The 18,071-nt window shown below is 41.3% G+C and overlaps 1 protein-coding gene across 9 annotated transcripts in view; it reads left to right on the top strand.

Annotated features, from left to right (window-relative positions):
- Positions 1–18,071, top strand: part of LOC102450753 (fibronectin type-III domain-containing protein 3a-like) — a 109,665-nt gene that overhangs the window by 70,648 nt on the left and 20,946 nt on the right. For all 9 annotated transcript variants that reach the window (XM_075940788.2, XM_089781637.1, XM_089781640.1 and 6 more), the window contains 13 exons: positions 4,862–4,920; positions 6,058–6,212; positions 6,467–6,526; positions 8,760–8,898; positions 10,639–10,692; positions 13,543–13,664; positions 13,743–13,917; positions 14,324–14,410; positions 14,671–14,809; positions 16,137–16,205; positions 16,875–16,993; positions 17,127–17,232; positions 17,888–18,063. In XM_075940788.2, coding sequence (XP_075796903.2) covers positions 4,862–4,920; positions 6,058–6,212; positions 6,467–6,526; positions 8,760–8,898; positions 10,639–10,692; positions 13,543–13,664; positions 13,743–13,917; positions 14,324–14,410; positions 14,671–14,809; positions 16,137–16,205; positions 16,875–16,993; positions 17,127–17,232; positions 17,888–18,063 — 1,460 coding nt within the window. The remainder of the gene's footprint in view (positions 1–4,861; positions 4,921–6,057; positions 6,213–6,466; positions 6,527–8,759; positions 8,899–10,638; positions 10,693–13,542; positions 13,665–13,742; positions 13,918–14,323; positions 14,411–14,670; positions 14,810–16,136; positions 16,206–16,874; positions 16,994–17,126; positions 17,233–17,887; positions 18,064–18,071) is intronic.

The raw sequence follows: 18,071 nt of genomic DNA, 5'->3' as shown, positions 1-18,071 counted from the left end.
GTGGCTATGTGCTGATAAGCATGGCTTCAAACCTTGGGGCTTCCCCTGGAGGTTCAGTATACATTGCAGGATCTCCCCTTTGAGGGAGAGAGTCTGTTCTCAGAACAGACAGACTGTTATACTCCGTCAAAGATTCCCAAGCAATCATGAAGTCCTTGGGGATGCACAGCCCAGCATCCCAAAGGTGCCTGTTCTGCCCTCAGCTCCCTGAGCAGAGATTTGTGCCTAGGCAGCACCCTAAGCAGCAGCAGCAGCACAGGCACAATAGGAACAGTAACAAGAGGAGAACCTCATCCCAGCAAAATTATCAGGGGAACAACTCCTCCAAGCTTCCTCCGGACCCTAAACAGGTTTTTTTGAAGGTTCCACCCAAGGGCAGAGCACCAGAGCTACCAGATCCATCCCATTTGTTTTCAGTCGGACTCCCACTTCTACCGTGCGTGGGCCATTATTACGTTAGACCGTTGGGGTGGGATATTCCCTGCAGTTGGCATCCCCACCATCTCCCTTCCCTGGCCCTCTTCAGGAACCCCCTCATGAGCATCTCCTGAAACAGAAGGTCTGATCACTCCTCAGACTAGCAATGATACATGAGGTCCCTCTGGAAGTCAGGGGCTGGGGTTTTTATTCCAGTTACTTCCTCATCCCAAAGGCAAAAGGCCAATCCTAGACCTAAGGAACTTCAATCGCTATATATGGAAACTGAAATTCAGGATGGTCACACTAGCAATCATAATCTCTTGCTTGGATGTGGGAAACTGGTTCCCTGCCCTCAACATGAAGGATGCACATATCGATCCTCCTGTGTCATAAGCGTTACCTCAGGTTTACAGTAGTAAACGTGCATGATCAGTTTGTGGTGCTACCATTTGGCCTCTCTTCTGTCCCATGAGTGCCATGTGGCCCAGGCAGCACTGGTCCCCCGGAGGATCCCTGCTCCACCATATGGCCCAGCTGCCCCAGGAACAGCCCCCCTTGGTCATGTGGGCTGGCCACCCCAGGAGCAGACCCACCCACCATACAGTCCTGCTGTCCAGGCTGCATGGCTGCCACAGAGCTGGAAACAGGGTCGTAATGAGGCTTCCCCAGTAGCGACAGCCTCGCTGTGGTCCAGCTCCAGCTGCAGAATGTGGCTGGGGACATGGCATGGCAGAGGGCCATGGCCCAGCCATGGTCCAGCAGGCAGGGGTTCGCAGCCCACCACCGGTCCATAGAGCGATGGTTGGGAACTGCTGACATAAAGCACAAAATCCACTTAGAAGCCCTGTATCTTCCAGGGTTGCAGAATACACTGGCAGATGCCCTCAGCAGGACCTTCATTGTCCATGAGTGGTCTGTCAGGGAAGATGTGATACATTTGATTTTTTCCATAAGTGGGGGACTCCCTGTCTAGATTTGTTCACCGCTCCGGAGAACAAAAAGTGCAGGGACTTTTGTTCATTCCAGAATCATTATCTGGGTTCTATTGGAGACTTGTTTGCACTACACTGAGGGGGGGAGGGACGCTCTTGCACGCATTCCCCCCAGTTCCCCTGGTGCATCAAGTCCTACTGAAAGCCCGCAGATACAGGGCCCATCTAATCCTGTTGGCACTGGCACAGCCACATCAACTTGTTTCTCCACCCCTTCAACTTGTTGGTGGAGGTCCCAGTAGCCCTCCCCCTGTACCTGGACCTCCTGACGGAGTATCAAGAACATTTCAGACACCCGGATCTGCACTCACTCCATCTAATGGCATGGAAACTGGATGGTTCAATGTGCTAGAGCTTCAGTGCTCTGTGTAGGTGCAGGAGGTCCTTTTGGGCAATAGAAAGCCCTCTACCAGGGTGGCATATTTGGCCAAATGGAGAAGATTTTCCACCTGGTGTGCAGCACAGGCCATCTCCCCTACAGACACCTGTTCCACTGGTGTTAGAATACTCTCTCACTTACGGACACAGAGCCTAGCACCCTCTTCGATGAATGTGCACCTGGCATCTATGTCTGCCTTTCACCCAGGGATTGTTCTCAATGTTCCCTGTTCAGGCACCCCAAGGTAATTCGCTTCAGGAAAGGATTGGACAGGTTGTAGCCATATTATTATTGACCTGTACCTATTCAGGATGTAAACTTGGTTCTCAAACTTACGGGTCCCTCCTTTGAACCAATGGCCAAGACTTCACTTCACCTTTTCTTGAAGGTAGCTTTCCTGGTGGCCATCCCCTTGGCAAGGAGAGCGTCTGAGTTGAGGGCCTTCTCCTCAGAGCCCTGTATGCGGTTTTTCACAGGGATAAAGTGCAACTCAGTCTGCACCCATCCTTCCTACTGAAGGTGGTCTCCCACTTCCATCTGCCTCGGTAGATCTTCTGCCCAGTCTTTTATCTCAAACCATATTCTAGTACCAGGCAGAGTGCTGTACACTCTAGCTGTAAGGAGGGCCCTGGCTTTTTACATAGATCATACTAAGCCATTCCGAAAGTGCACACAGCTGTTCATGGCAATAGCAGAGTGAATGAAGGGAGACCTGGTCTCTGCACAGTGCACATAATCATGGATAGCACGGTGCATGCACACTTGTTATGACCTGGGAGGGGTACCACCACCACCACTGTTCACAGGTCACTCTAGTAGGACACGTGCCTCATTGACTGCTTTTGTGGCTCAAGTTTTCCTGCAAGAGATCTGTAGGGCCACCATGTACTTGTTCTCTTTATTTTATTTTATTTTAAATTTTATTTTAAATTTTATTTTTAATTTTTTTTTATTTTTATTTATTTTTTTATTTTATTCACAGCCCATTGTGCTATCAATAAATTTTCCAGGGAGGATGCAGCTGTTGGTAGGGCAGTGCTTCAATCCGTGATTCCTAACTCTGACCCCACCTCCATGGGGAAGCAGCTTGGGAGTAACCTGATTGGAATTTAATGTGAACAGGCACTCAAAGAAGAAAAGTTCCCTGTTCTTGTAACTGGTGTTCTTTGAGATGTGTTGTTTACATCCATTTCAATACCCACCCTCCTTCCCCACTTCCAGAGTAGCCAACAGGAAGGAACCAAAGGAGTGCAAGGTTGGCTATGGTATATATGTGCTAATATAGCAGCGCCACTCTAGGGGTCTCCACATCCAACCCTACGGGAACTGCTAGGAGACGTTTCCAATGCTTGTGCAGGCAGCACATGTACACCTGATTGGCATGGACATTAACAACATATCTCGAACACCAGTTACACGATCAGGTAAACTGTTTTTTATGCCTTGAAACGAGGATTTCTTTTCCCTAGCTTTTAAAATTCTCTTATCTAAGTGGGGATATATTCTCCCTAAGCAGAATAAATTCTAATTCTCATTTGGAATCTGTTAAGCTCTTCATCTTGTGACACAGTTTACACAATGCATAATTAGTATCTGAAAGCTTTTCATTTGTTGCCTTTCAGTTTCATTGAATGTTCGCTTCTTGAATTCTGAGAGAAGATAAACATGTGTTTTACTTATCTTATGCAAACCAATCAGTAGATTTATGCTTCTACCATATTGTCTAGTCTGATCTAAACTAAACAGTCTCTCTTCATATTTTTATATGGAAGTGGGTTTGTGCCTTTATCTTCCTTCATTGAACTTTGTTCTGTTGCTGCTGTATCTTTCCTGAGTGTTACCAGATCTCAAAAAATGTATTCCATGTCAATGTGTACCATAAATGTGCATAACAGCCTCAGGAAACTCTCGCATTCTTTGTGTGCCAACATTCCAAGGTTTATATGAAACTTCATGAAATTTCAGTTGAAAAGTTTTAGTTTGAGAGTAAACAGCATTTTAAACTAAATTACTCAGTCTGTTTAAATGTTTTCAAATCATTCTTTGAGCACAATGATGGACTTGTAGGAGTAAAATAGTAATTGTAGGAGTAAAATAGAAACCAGAATTAGGATCTTGGCAGAGAGGAGGAGGAGGAAGAGGAGGAGGAGCTAAGGCTAGTCTACACTTGCATTTGAACAACCTGTTTACACGTGCTTGAATTCCCCTCTCCTCTTAAAGACAGGAGTTTTGCCACTGCACCTATAAAGCTGATTTATCAGCAGGAGCATTTTTGGGGAGTATTTTGTCTGCAAAAGTGCCAATAGACAGGGTTTACAAATGCCAACTTTTAGCGATAGGGCTGTGTTGACAGTCTTGTTGCTAAAAGTTGTATAGTGTAGACACAGCAAAACTTTCACTAGTATGTCTAAACATATTTGGTTAAAGATTTGGCCTTGCAAAAAGAAATTAAATTTTCATTTTAAATACATTTTCAGTTTTCCTTTAAGGATGCAATTTCATTATGAATTTTTGAATGTATGCTTCCATTAAATACACATTTTAAACTAAATATCTTTCACAAGGATATATATATATATATATATATATATATATAACTATTCTCGATGGAAGTGCATTCTGTTGTTTATTTTTAATATGTAATTTTAAAATCTCAAACACCATCTTCCAAATGTTATATCCATGGAGAAATTTGGTTTACAAAGAAAATGCAGCATTAACTACATCAGCACACACAGCAGCATATAAGACACAAACATATTGTCAGTTTTTCACATCTTTTGTTTATATACCAAGATTTTTATTCAACAGAAATAAACCAAGATATGCTCAGATTAGGGAAATATATCCGTTGTGAAGGATGTACTAAATGGGGCTTGTATAACTCTTGTGAGTTTTGGACAATTCTATAAATCACACAGCCAAAATAAATAGAGAAAATGAACTTTATACGTACTATGTTAATGTCTTAATGAAGCTAACTCCATCTTGTGGTTGTACTTAGATAAGAAATGTTCATCTGCTGGGTGTTTTTTTTTTCAACTAATCTGTTTTATGTTTGTCTTTTCAGAGTCTGACACAGAATCCAAAAAGTTGTATGATCTTCAGTTAAGCATTGGTAAACCTGTAGTAAGTATTTTCTTGGAAATTTATATATAATCCCATGATTATATACTTTCTTTTGAGAAATTATAAATACTATGAAGTGATTTTATTTGAAATTTTACATTCTTAAGTGGAAAGCACATGCTTTAGTGGTTGGAGCTTCAGGCCAAGCATCAGAAACTCAGTTTTTTCACCTCTGCCACTGACTTGCTGAGAGACCTGGAACAAGTTACTTCCTGTGTGCCTCAGTTTCCCAAACTGTAAAATGGGGATAATGCCTTCCTCTGAGGTTATTGATGTTGGTAAATGCTTTGAGATCCTGTAATGAAGGGCACTCTGGGTCTAATGAAATCTATCCACTGGCTTCACTGAATTTTGGACCAAGCTCAGTTGAGTATTTGCAGACTGTTTGGGATCTTGAAATCTTATGGTGGTATTTCAATAGATTATAGGCTAAAATTCCAGGCTGATTATAGGATAGTCAGGTACACTTAATTTCTTTTGTGCATCAATTGTAGAGTGTAACTACATACTTTTGCTTCAGCTTTCCTGCTATTCCTTGTTATGATAAAGCTGCTGCATGACTGCTACTAGTGCCCCATTGGTTGGTTTAGTGCCAGAAAGTTGTGTGAACTTTATTTTGGAGGAAATTTGGAATGCTATGAAAAACTTATAGATTTGGGTACCTACAAAAATATGTACTGAGACATCTGAACAAGTTGCCAAGTCTTCAGAGGTGCTGTAGTCGGTGTGGGATGTGAATACTCAGCTGGAAAACTGTGAGGCTTTGTTTGTGCTTAAACACATGCCTGATTTTTAGAGTCCCAATTTGAAAATTTTGGCAAAAGTACTTAGATCAGAAGTTGCAAGTGGAATAGAAACTTCACATCTCAAGGCCATTTATATACGCTCGTTTTATTTTATATTGTGCTTTTGATATGAGCACCCTAGAATGATTAATAGTTAATATTGAATTAAAACTCAGTAAAATCCTCAGTAAAATCCTTAAAAAAGACTCTGCACTTCCATTACCTAAAAGTAAAGAATTCCTTCAGTGAGAAACTTAATGGGGAAAAGAGCAAGTATAAATTAATTATTAGCATTATTTATTTGCTTTATTATAGCAAGCAAACCTATTTGCATTATTTGTGTTTTTAAAAGGTTTCTGATGTACAAGCAAGATCAGCAGTTCTGTCCTGGAATCTTCCAGTTAGTTCTCAGAATGGAGAAAGTCATGGTCTCACACCAGCAACATTTATCTTTGAAGTAGCAGTATCCAACAGCGGTAAAAATGGAAAATTTAAATCTGTCTATATGTAAGTCTCGTTCCTTAATTTAAGCTTAATGCATATGTTCAAGTACACTGATACAGATTAGCAGTGTTTTTATCAGGAGGTGTACATTGTTTTGCAGACCTACTTTCTTCGCATACAAATAATTTTTAGTAGTATCAATAGGTATTAAGTATAAAGGGCATGCTTTAACACTAAATGTACATTGTATAGCTTTACTTTGTAATAAGCCTGTGTTTTGTAGCAAGTGGAAGAACGATCACTTTTTGTCCCTACAGAGGAGAAGAAACAACAATTACCCTTCCTGAGCTCCGACCAGCAACAGATTACCATGTCAGGTATGTTCTGGGAACTTCCCTAACTAGACTGGAATACCCAATACTGTTATAAATGCGAATTATTAAATCATTTCTTCCTTCTTGAGATGGACATGAATTAACTATTTATCTTTTTTGTAATATATGATTGTCTGTGCGCTGTTGTTGTTGCCACTGGGATCTTAATACTGTCCTTTTTGTAGTACCTAAATTGATACAAATCCTGCCTTTTGCTTGTTTGCATTTTTGTCTACCATTGTCCCTCTGCCTGTCCTCTCTGATTCCAGTGAAAAAGGAGTTAAGTGGCTTTCCTGTATTTCCATGCTGCTGCTCTTAAGGGTAAAGAAGGAATCAACAAGAGAGATTCTTCTAGACTAAGGGCCGCCACAAAGAAAAGAATAACCATCAGCCCTCCTTGACCTTCTTTCACATGTCTAGGAGGAGCAGAAAGTGTTTGAGCTAATCTGTGCTGAAGGGATAAGAGGCTTCCAAACTGCTCCATTTATTGTATTGATTCAGTTTCTAGTTTGGCTCAACTGTAGTATTATTGTAGAATTCTTTGTCTTTTTGATTTTTCAGGAGAGCTGCAGTGGTCTTGAATTATTTCCCTTTGAATTCCAAATATATTGGTTAGTTAATCTCCATGTAAGTTAGTAATATCTTGTAGATATTTATAATAGGGATGTAAGCAACTAATCAACTACTAGCTTCCCTCTCTTTTCCTCCCCGCCCTTACCCCACCCCCCGCTGCCTCCATCACAAAGCTTAAAAGGGTAGCCGAGTTAGTCTGGAACAGGAAAAACTTAAAAAACAACGAATAGTCTAGTAGCACCTTAAAGACTAACAAAACATGTAGATGAGTTTTCGTGGGCATAACCCACTCCTTCAGATGACTGGAGTATCAAAGAGGCAGCAAGAGAGGGGGAGAGGAGCAGGTGCTGGGGGGAGCCAGCTTAAAAGCCAGTTCATTCCAGCTCTGTGTGATAGAGCAGAGGCTCAGTGGTGGTGCTTCCTCTTTGAAATGCCCGTAAGGGCTGTTGTCCATTTCAGTCTTTGAAATGGACATGTGGAGCCTGGGGTCAGCAGGGAGTCTCCCCCTGAACCTAGGCTTCATGTGGTTCTTCCGCTCTTGTACATTTAAAAGTGGAAGTGCCAGCATAGAGCCCTGGGTCAGAGGAGACTCCCCGCTGGTCCCAGGTTCCACACAGCATTCCAACTTTGAAATGTTCAAAAGCCCCTGCTGGGACTCTTGTACATTTCAAAGGCGGAACACGCACTAGTCCTTATCAACTAATCAAATAGTTGATGGAAATCCCATCGACTATTCAATTAGTTAATCGATATTTAACATCTCTAATTTATAATATGAATTTACTTGGAAGACTTTTACTTGAATAATTTTGAAGTTTCATTTATTCATTTTTATATCCTTAATTCTCAAGGCTTTCTAGCATATTTGAATATAAAGTAATTCTCTTCTACTCATCCATCTGGTAGTGTTCTTTAGTATAGTTTTGATAATGAATCCCAAATGTGTTTCATCATTTACTTTGTCACAGTGGTGACACCCTGACAGTGTGCCAACTAAGCTTATGGTAAATATGCTACTTGAAAAAAGAATTTGTTGGAAAATTGTTTAACATGAAGATGTTTACTTTTCTCAAAGGTCTGTAACAGGTTTAATATGGACTTTTGCTTCTAGCATTAAAGATGAAGTCTGTTAAATATAAGTCCCAGAAATGCTAAATTATTTTGTTCAGAGGGATGGCAACAGTTAGAATTGATTCATCAGTGCTTTTATTTTTAAAAACATAAATGTAGAGCACAAGAAGGGAAACAGGTTGACAGCCCTTAAGACTGAGTGCCTCTATACACAAAATGGTTAAATCCAAAGAAACTGCATTGTGAGGATTTCCATGCTGCTGTTCTAATGTTCCTTTATCTCCCTGACACTGCCAACAAAGTGGCATTTGTGGTAGTGATTTTTGAAACATGGATACCAGTCCTTTAGGAATTATAATGAGATTATGGACTCACTTCATTGGGCCTCTCCTGGACAATTACAACAGTGTGAGTTATACTTGAGCCAGTGGTCTATGGAAAAAAGGCTCTATTACATTTCTAATTCAATAAGCTATTTACTCTTTTTTCTCTACTTTCTGCCTCTTAAGAGCATTTCTCAGGCAGATAATCCATAGGATGTTCATGTGATGGTAATCTTGGGATACTTCATTAACTGCACTTTGTCTTTCAGAGTTTCAGCAACAAGTAATTCCATAAAAGAATCTGTTTCCGAATTGGTGAGTTTTACTACAGAAAGTTGTGAACCAGACCCTCCAGCTGCACCTAAACTAATCAACAGAACAAAAAACAGCTTGAGTTTACAGTGGAAGGTAAGTAACTTGACAGGTTCATATACAAGAGGCTTAAAGTCTTGACAAAGCAAAGGTTGCACCTCTGAAAACCAACACACTGTGGACTGGCAAACATCAGTGGTCTGGTGGGACTGTGGATGCTCCTGGTCCAGAGAGCCTGGGAGCCTAATTGCAGGAAGGCCAGCAGTCTGGTTGGGGCCAGGAGCATCCAGGTTGGAGTCCCCAGGAGTGCTGGGGCCAGGCTGGAGAATCCCAGCACCCTGCGGCCGTGTGGGGCCGGGGTGCTGGAATTCTCCAGCCAGGCCTGCCTCTCCAAATCTTCCCCAGTAGTTGCTGGATTGTCCCATAGTTCCACGAAAGCTGTGGACCTTATAGCTTATCTTTTTTGAGGACTACATAATGATGTAACAAAATAACATCAACTCTGTTGCGTATACAAGTGTTTATTTTTCTACAGATCTTGTCAGTTCAAAAATTCTTTTGCAGTCTGTTTTCCCTATCCTTGTTACATTCATGTCACAGAGAGGATAGTGATAGGAGTCATTAGCAGATCAGTAGTCCTTCCAAGGAGCCTCCATTGTCCTGCTAGTGCGAATTTCATCAATTCACGTGGACGTTCTTAGTCATGTTGAATGACAGACTCCGAAATGCCAGTTCCCTTTTCCTTAACACCACAGGTATGATAACATAAGAACGGCCGTACTGGGTCAGACCAAAGGTCCACCTAGCCCAGTATCCTGTCTACCGACAGTGGCCAGCACCAGGTGCCCCAGAGAGGGTGGACTGAAGACAATGATCAAGCGATTTGTCTCCTGCCATCCCTCTCCAGCCTCTGACAGAGGCCAAGGACCCCATTTTATCCCCTGGCTAATAGCCTTTTATGGACCTAACCTCCATGAAATTATCTAGCTTCTCTTTAAACTCTATTATTATCCTAGCCTTCACAGCCTCCTCTGGCAAGGAGTCCACAGGTTGACTACACGCTGTGTAAAGAAGAACTTTCTTTTATTAGTTTTAAACCTGCTCCCCATTAATTTCATTTGGTGTCCTCTAGTTCTTCTATTTAAGGAACTAATAAATAACTTTTCTTTATCGGCCCTTTCCACACCACTCATGATTTTATATACCTTTATCATATCCCCCCTCAGTCTCCTCTTTTCTAAACTGAAAAGTCCCAGTCGCTTTAAACTCTCCTCATATGGGACCCATTCCAAACCCCTGATCATTTTAGTTTGCCCTTTTCTGAACCCTTTCCAAGGCCAAAGTATCTTGTTTGAGGTGAGGAGACCACATCTGTACACAGTATTCAAGATGTGGGCGTACCATAGTTTTATACAGGGGCAGTAAGATATTCTGGGTCTTATTTTCTATCCCTTTCCTAATAATTCCTAGCATCCTATTTGCCTTTTTGACCGATGCAAGTAGATAGTGAAAGACATCAAGGGATATAAACATAGAGTTCATAAATCAAACTGGGATTAATACATTCACGTATTCCCATACTCTCACAAATAAGGTCTGAAATGCTCACTAAAAGTGTGCTTAAATAGAGGTGTATTAGAAGGGAAAGATGGGATATTATGTGGATTGTACAGTTAAAATGAGTGTTTTAGACATAAGGTTTCTGCCCTTACTTAGTTACCTTAGTAAAATCTTTCAGTTCAGCATCCAAGTGTCTATGTAAAATTAAACTCTGCTTTTAAACCTTTGAGCCTAACATTTTTCCTTCTTTTTTTTATTTTATTTTATTTATTTCAGTCTTCGAATGATAATGGTTCCAAAATAACTAATTTTCTCTTAGAATGGGATGAGGTAAGCCCTTTATTTTTATGATGGAAAAATTGTTTGCAAGTATGAATGCTTTGCAGGTATGAGCGAATGTTTATTGTTTAAGTATGTATTGTTTTGTTGTGGCAGTCAGTATCGTCTTTTGTGTGTAGCCAACTTAAAAAAAGAAATACTTGGACCAGATCTACTACAGTACAACAGCAGGGATGGGCAAAAGCCTCTGTGGGCCAGATCTGGCCTGCCTAGGGCATTGATCCGGCTCGCAAGGCAATTCCAGGCCCCACCCCCTAATGGGCATGCCCTACCTGTGGCACGTGCCATGGGAGAAGGAGTTCAGCCTCGTCCCTCCTCCCCTTATGCAACCACTTCAGAGCGCTCCCTCCACCTTCAGCAGGTCAGGCTGCAGTCCCAGGCCAGCCCTAGAGGCCAGAGGCACCATGGCCACGCAGTCTGGGCCGGTCCAGGAGGCACCACTGCCACCGCACCTCCGGGACCATCCCTGGGCTGCGTGGCTGTGGCAGCAGTGCCTCCGGGGCTGGCCTGTGGCTGTGGTAGCGGCATCTCCAGGGCCAATCTTGGCCATGTGGCTGCAGCATCTCTGGTCTCTGGGGCAGCCGGGGCAATGTGGCTGCAGCTGTTGCTGCAAGGGGTTACAAAGCCAGATAAGGTTCCCTCTCATGACTAGATGCCTCCCACCCCAATACCCTCATTTTCCCTCCCTCCCCCCTGCCCCCCCAAGACCTAGCATCCCCATCTTGCTCCAATACCCTCCCTTGTTCCTGTTCCCTCCATCTGGCCAGTCATCCTACTCCCAGCCTATTTCTGTATCCCATCCCTATCCTAATTGCTAGCAGCCCTGTCGTGCGCACTGTAACCCTCATTTTTGTCTCCACTCCAGAGCCTAAGGAGGTCCATAAAATCCACTAACTCCAGAACCCCAGAAAAGTAAATCTGGTCTATGGGAAGCTCTGAACCTCAGTCCCTCCTTTCCCCTCACCCCATGAGGCTGGGTCACCAGAGGAGTAAGGTGTCTCAGTTGGGGCCACATCAGTGAGGGTTGGGGTTTTTTGGAGGAGGGTTTTTTTTCTTATTTGTGTGGTTCCCAACTGATGGTTTTTGTTTTGGTTTGGGTTTTTTTGTGAGTCAGAGACTCCCAACCCAAAAAGGATTCCTCACCTCTGCCATAAATAAAGAAAACATCAATGTTGGACATAATATTTTACTTTAAAATGAAGTTTGATAAACTAACATGAGAGAGTTAAAGGTTTATTCTGTTTCATAATTTAAATTAAACCATTCTCACTACCTGCAGCTGGATCAGAAAATAAGGTCACTGTACCCAACAGAGTAATTCTCAACCTCACCCCTTCCAGGTTGGCCCATGGCCACTTCAGAAATTTTTGGTGTGGCCTCCCCCTTCCACAATTATTGTCCACCCCTGTATTACAGCAATTTGAAACAGATTCCATTAAATTATTCTGAGAATAGTGTTACATTTATGCCGTCCTAAGTAATGTTCCTATTATCTCCATTATTAGCAGACAAAGCATAATGAGTCCATTTCATGAAGATAATCATAACCCTCCCTGAAAACATTTTGAAGTTATTACTAAAAATGTGTTCTGTAATGATTATAAAAACGTCAAAGGATTAACATCTTAATTTGCATAGGTATCCAAGGGAGTTTGATATCCAAGGTAGCTTATTGCTACCTTAACTTACACTGACCTAATAGGGTAGTGGAGAGCTTAGAGTCAGGTTTGTCTGCTCTGCCTCCAGCTCATTGCTGGGAGTCTGGTTGCCCCATAGCTCCTGGCAAGCACTCTCTTTTCCCCCTGTTCCCTGCCAGGAGCAGAGGTGGGGGTGGGGGCAGGTGCTGCCTGAGTTTTCACTGCTAGAGAGACATGGGGATGTAGCTGAGCTCTAGCTGTCCAGTTTACTTTCCAATTTCATGGCTCCTGCTATGAAATTGAGAAGACCACAAACAACCCGTGTAAGTAATGCATTAAACACTGTCACCCTAAACACACTGACTTTATTAAGTCAGAGGTGTAAGGCTTATTTCAGTGAAGTAGAGCACTTAGGCCTTGTTTACACTACCCTCTGCCAAATAGCATAGCTGAATTTGACATACTGCAGCATCTTCTGTGTGGTAATGTCAGCGGGTGCTGCTGTCCTGTCAGCTTGGCTACTCTTGTCTGGGTGGAGTACTGAAGTCAATGGGAGAGCACTCAGATCCATTTATCACATCTAAGCAGATGCAGTAAATAAGCTGGTGGATTAATCACTGCACCGTCAATCCACTGTGTGGTGGAAACAAGCTTTTACGTTGATGGGAGGAAGGCTGCAGTGTACACACTGAGATAATTAGGTCAACACCTAACTGTGTAGTGTAGAACAGCACCCTGTCAAATTTTTGAGTAGCTCTTTTTGTCATCATTTAGGTTATTGCCATCTGCATTCTAAATCCTTTCACTAGTAGGACTTGGTCTTCCTAGCTGTAATGCTATAATTATATTCCAATAATTCCGCTACATTGTTCTGTCCTGTCCGTCCCCCCCCCCCCCCCCCCCCCCCCCCCCTTCGTAAGCATATCCTAAATTGTAGGTAATCACTGGTTTCCCTATTTTACTGCTATCCAGCACTGAAAATGTTAGGCCACTGGCCTTGTATTTATGAAAGTGGTCTAGTATAAAAATAAATAGTTTGGATATAATCACAACCTGTCTAAATCTATTTTTAGATGTAATGATTTTATTAATTTTGAATTTGTGGAGTAACAGAGAAAGATGGAAAGGAGAAAAGATTAAATTTAACCTTTAAAATAGTCCTTATATAAAAGTTAAAGTCTGTCTTTATTTTATTTGTTTAAAGGGAAAGAGTGGAACCTTCAAAGAATGCTACTATGGGAATCTAAAGCAATACAAACTAACCAAACTTTCTCCTTCTACAAAATACTTGTTCAGAGTAGCTGCCAAAAATGACATCGGAATGAGGTAAGATGTGTATGTACTTCTCATTTTAATTTAACAGTCCAAGCTCATGTTAACTAACCTTTAAATTTAACTTTTCAGTGGGTTTAGTGAGACAGAGATATATTACACAGCAGGAATCGTCCCTTCACCGCCACTGCCCCCTCAGTTAACTGAAGCAGGCGTAACATGGTTATCATTAAATTGGAGCCCATCTAATGGCATGTCTTCAGATGACTCTCTGACATACATTTTAGATATGGAAGAAGAAGATTCTGTAAGTTGGGTTTTCTTAATGTTTAGGCTGTAATTTAAAGTGTAAATGTAACTCAAGATTGTCCCAAGTGTAATACAAAACTTTGCACTACAGTTAAAAATTGATAAACATTGATAATTATGAAAGACCCTTATTAGTAGAAATGTTGAAGTTTGTAAAGGTCTGTATTATCTAATGATGAAAAAAATTAAAGCCTAATTTCTGAAGTTGTCATTATCTTCTGTTTATGAAGTAATTCGCCTTATTAGAGACACTGTATAAAGTACAGAGCCATAGACGTTTGAAGTGTCCCATGGGATTTCCAATGGTGTAATGCTTGAGAAACTGTGGAGACCAATTGTTTCTCTTGTTTTACTAGGAGACTTGTTAGTGACTGTATGGCTGTTCTCAATTTATCTGTTTACAGGGTTATGGTTTTCAGCCTCAATATAATGGAGATGAACTCTCATGCACTTTAAAAAATCTAAGGAGGAGTACTTCTTACAAGTTTAGGGTATGTACTAAATTATGTAGTTGACTTCCTTTTTTTTTTCCCCTGGCCAATATTGTACTTCTGGAGTTATTTGCTAGTAATACTTGTGTATGGTTAGGAAACCCCATACAATAGCAGGTTAAGCGGGTAATGGATTGCATTTCTATTTTATTATAGTATCATAGAAATGTAAGAATGGCCATACGCTTTTATCTTTGTATGCAAATTAGCCTGATATTGTCCATGGTAAACAATCATTGTTCTATTCATTCTTAAAACAGCTCTCTGCCTGCAGTAATGAAGGAAAAAGCAACCCTAGTGAGGTAGTAGAATACAGCACTTTTCCTGATAAACCTGGACCACCAAGTAAACCAAGTGTAAAGGGAAAGATCCATTCCTACAATGTGAAAGTAACATGGGGTAAGTGAACTTGTGTTAATTTTGATTTCCCTTGCTCCTCAAAAGAGAAATGAGCTTTTAGTTATCAGTAAATAAATGTTAAAATAACAGAGTAGTGGTTCTCAGACTTAGCAACCCAAGGATATACGTTTTGATTTAAAATTTTTCTGGGATCCCTGCCCCTTCTCTGAGGCCCCACCTCCTGCTTTCTCCATTTCCTCTCACTCGATCACTCTTCTCTTCCACCCTCACTCACTTTCACCAGATTGGGACAGGAGCTTAGTGTGTAGGAGAGGGGTGAGGATATGGACTATAGGGTGGGGGCAAGAGATAAGAGATTTGAGATACAGGAGGGAGCACCAGATTGGGGAAAGGCATTGGGGTACGGAGCAGAGCCAATTTGTGGCAGGGTGGTTAGGGGACGGGGTCTCAGCAGTGATTACTGTGGCTCCCAGGAAGCAGCCCACAGATGCTGTGCCCACAGATCCCATTGGTCATAGTTCCTGGCCAATGGGTGCTTGGGAGCAGCACATGGAGCTTCCTTGGCCACTCATACGCCTGGAAGCCACAGGGACAAGCCAGTCGCTTACAGGAGCTGTGTGGAACCAGGGCAGGTAGGGAGCCTTCCTTAGCCATGGGAGGAGAAAGAGATTGAGTGAGCGAGGGGGGGAGGGGAGTTGATCAGTGGGGCTCATAGACCCCCTGGAGTTCCTGCACAGACTGCAATTTGAGAAACACTGACATAGGAAATAGCTGTAAAAACAGAATGTAGTCTGTCTCCATGCAGCTCTTTCCTTCAGAGAAACTTTCAGCCCAAATGTCATCTCCTTTAAAATGTAAATCTTTCTCCCAATCCCATATCTTTATAAGATACATTGATGACTAGCTAGTCCTTAGAATATATTTATCAACTGAGATTATTTGATTATCTTACTCTTAACTTTGATTGTAGCCTCCCAAAAAAGTTGTAGCTTACACACTAAAGCTTAGTCTTCATGTAATCTATAAGAAGTAAACATATTTTCATTCAAAAAGGAGTAATAGAAATTTAGCAGCTGTCTAATATCTCTATATACTCTTATTGTGGAGCCCAACCTGCTTGACTGCTGCCTTAACCTGTGTATAGTATTTCATACAAACATTCTGATAGGGCTCTTATATTTTATGCTCTTTTTAAGCAAAGAGCTTTCATCTTTTATTGCAGTATTATCTCAATTCCAGATGACTTCCCAGCTGACTCTATTCTACAATGAAAAATATTGTTTTGAGTCGTTGATTATAAGATGGTTCATAAACATTTCTTTTTCTAAATTTTCAAAATTGTAACTAAAATGTGACCTTCTTTCAGATCCACCAAAAGATAATGGAGGATCAGACATTTCTAAGTATTTTCTAGAAATGTCAGAAACTTTAATTGGTAAGCACTCATTGTAAAAGGCCTAATTCAAATTATTATTTACTTCTGTTTACATCTAAGTATGTATTATCATTACTGTAGCAATTAGAAAGGGGTGGGCAATAATTTTTGGTGGGAGGGGGCGCACCAAGATTTTGGAAAGTGGTTAAGGGCCACACTTCTCTGTGGAGAAGGTGCGGGGTCTAGGATAGAGGTTGGATACAGATGGGCACACGGGCGCAGGACATGGTGTGAGGTCTGAGAGGGAGTTTGGGTTGCGGAAGAGATTTGATCTGGATCAGGGGATTGGGGTGTAAGGTCAGGAAGGGGGTAGGGGTGCAGAAGAGGATCCCTCCAGAGCAGAATGCCCCACAGACTGCAGTTTAAACAGTAGCAGCTTCCTGCTGAGGGTCGCAGCAGGGTGTACGCTGGCTGGATCCAGTAGCTTAGGAGGCCGGATCTGGCCCATGAGGTATCTTATCCATCCCTGAATTAGAATGTTCATTTTGTTGTAGATAGGAATAGTAGTTAATTACAGTAAATGCTATTTGTATGTATAATGGAACCAGTCTAAGACACAGTTATTTCAGTCTGTGATTTGTGTGCATTAAATAAACATGTATAGGGAAAAGTTTAATGAAAAAACTTTCACCATGTATTGTAAATTGATATTCTTTTCTTTTCCCTCAGGAAGTAAATGGGAAGTAATATATAGTGGTTCTATGAGGGAACATGTGTGTGATCATCTCAAGCCTGGTACTTTATACAGACTCAGAGTTTACTGCATCAGTAAGGGAGGTGAAAGCCCGGTAAGCCAAGAAGTCACTTGAAAAGAATAAACACATTTGTCCTGAAAGCAGTTTTATTTCTTCTTTAGTATAAGAATGTTGTGCAGTGTTTGACACCTGTAACTTTAATATAATATATGTATACTTTTGCTAGGCTTCTGATGTTCTGACTGTACAAACATCAGCTGTTCCTCCTGGACCTTGCCGTGCTCCATGCCTGGTTGGCAAAGCTAAGCCCAGAGAAATAACTCTACAATGGGGTAAGCACCAGTGTTTCTGTAAATAGACATTTTCCAGGTTTTAAATATTATAAAAATGGAAAGCTAAATTCAGAGATTCTCACAGAATTTAAATTCAAGTATCAGGAGACTCATTCCAAAAACTTGAAAGTGTATGTAGTTAAACAGTCAAAATGAAAAAAATGTACAAATTGTAATGTGCAGCTCTTAAGTTATACTTGGTTTATAGCTTGTGGGGCAGGTGGTATATTACTTACAGAACTTTAAGGAGCACCAGCACAAAAGCTAGGGAGAATAGTACATTGATTAGTCTTTGCTCTTTACCTCATTATAACTAACAATTGAAAGTAAAAATAAAAGTTGCTTTTTTATTTTAGCCCTGCAAAGGGGAGAAGTAAGAGATAATATGCATAACACTAGAAGACTTGCCATAAATGCCTGATCAGAAAAATTGGTGTGAATCCCTTACTGACCGATGGTTATTTTTTTTAATGATTAGAGACTTGTGAATTGTTGCAGCTCAAATAGATGCTGAAACCAAACATCTGCACATTTATTTTTAGAATTCATCTAACTTGTATGGTTTCATACAGACCACCTTGAAACTGTTTAAAATAGGAGCTATTTTCTGAAAATAAGAACTTGGGTTTATTAATAATGCAACTTTGTGTCATAGATCCCCCTTCCACAGATGGAGGCTCAGAAGTAACAGAGTATATTGTAGAGATGGCAAACTCTGAACAAGAGGAACACAGGCTAGTGTATCAGGGTTTGACAACAGAATGCACAATGAACAGTCTACTTCCTGGGAGAGTGTACTGCTTCTGGATAAGAGCAGGAAATAAAGCTGGGGTAATCAA

Source organism: Pelodiscus sinensis, chromosome 13, assembly GCF_052426305.1.
Source record: "Pelodiscus sinensis isolate ZL-2025 chromosome 13, ASM5242630v1, whole genome shotgun sequence".
NCBI classification, from domain to species: domain Eukaryota; kingdom Metazoa; phylum Chordata; order Testudines; family Trionychidae; genus Pelodiscus; species Pelodiscus sinensis.
The sequence above is the reverse complement of the archived record's forward strand: the minus strand, read 5'-3'. Positions and strand labels throughout refer to the sequence as shown.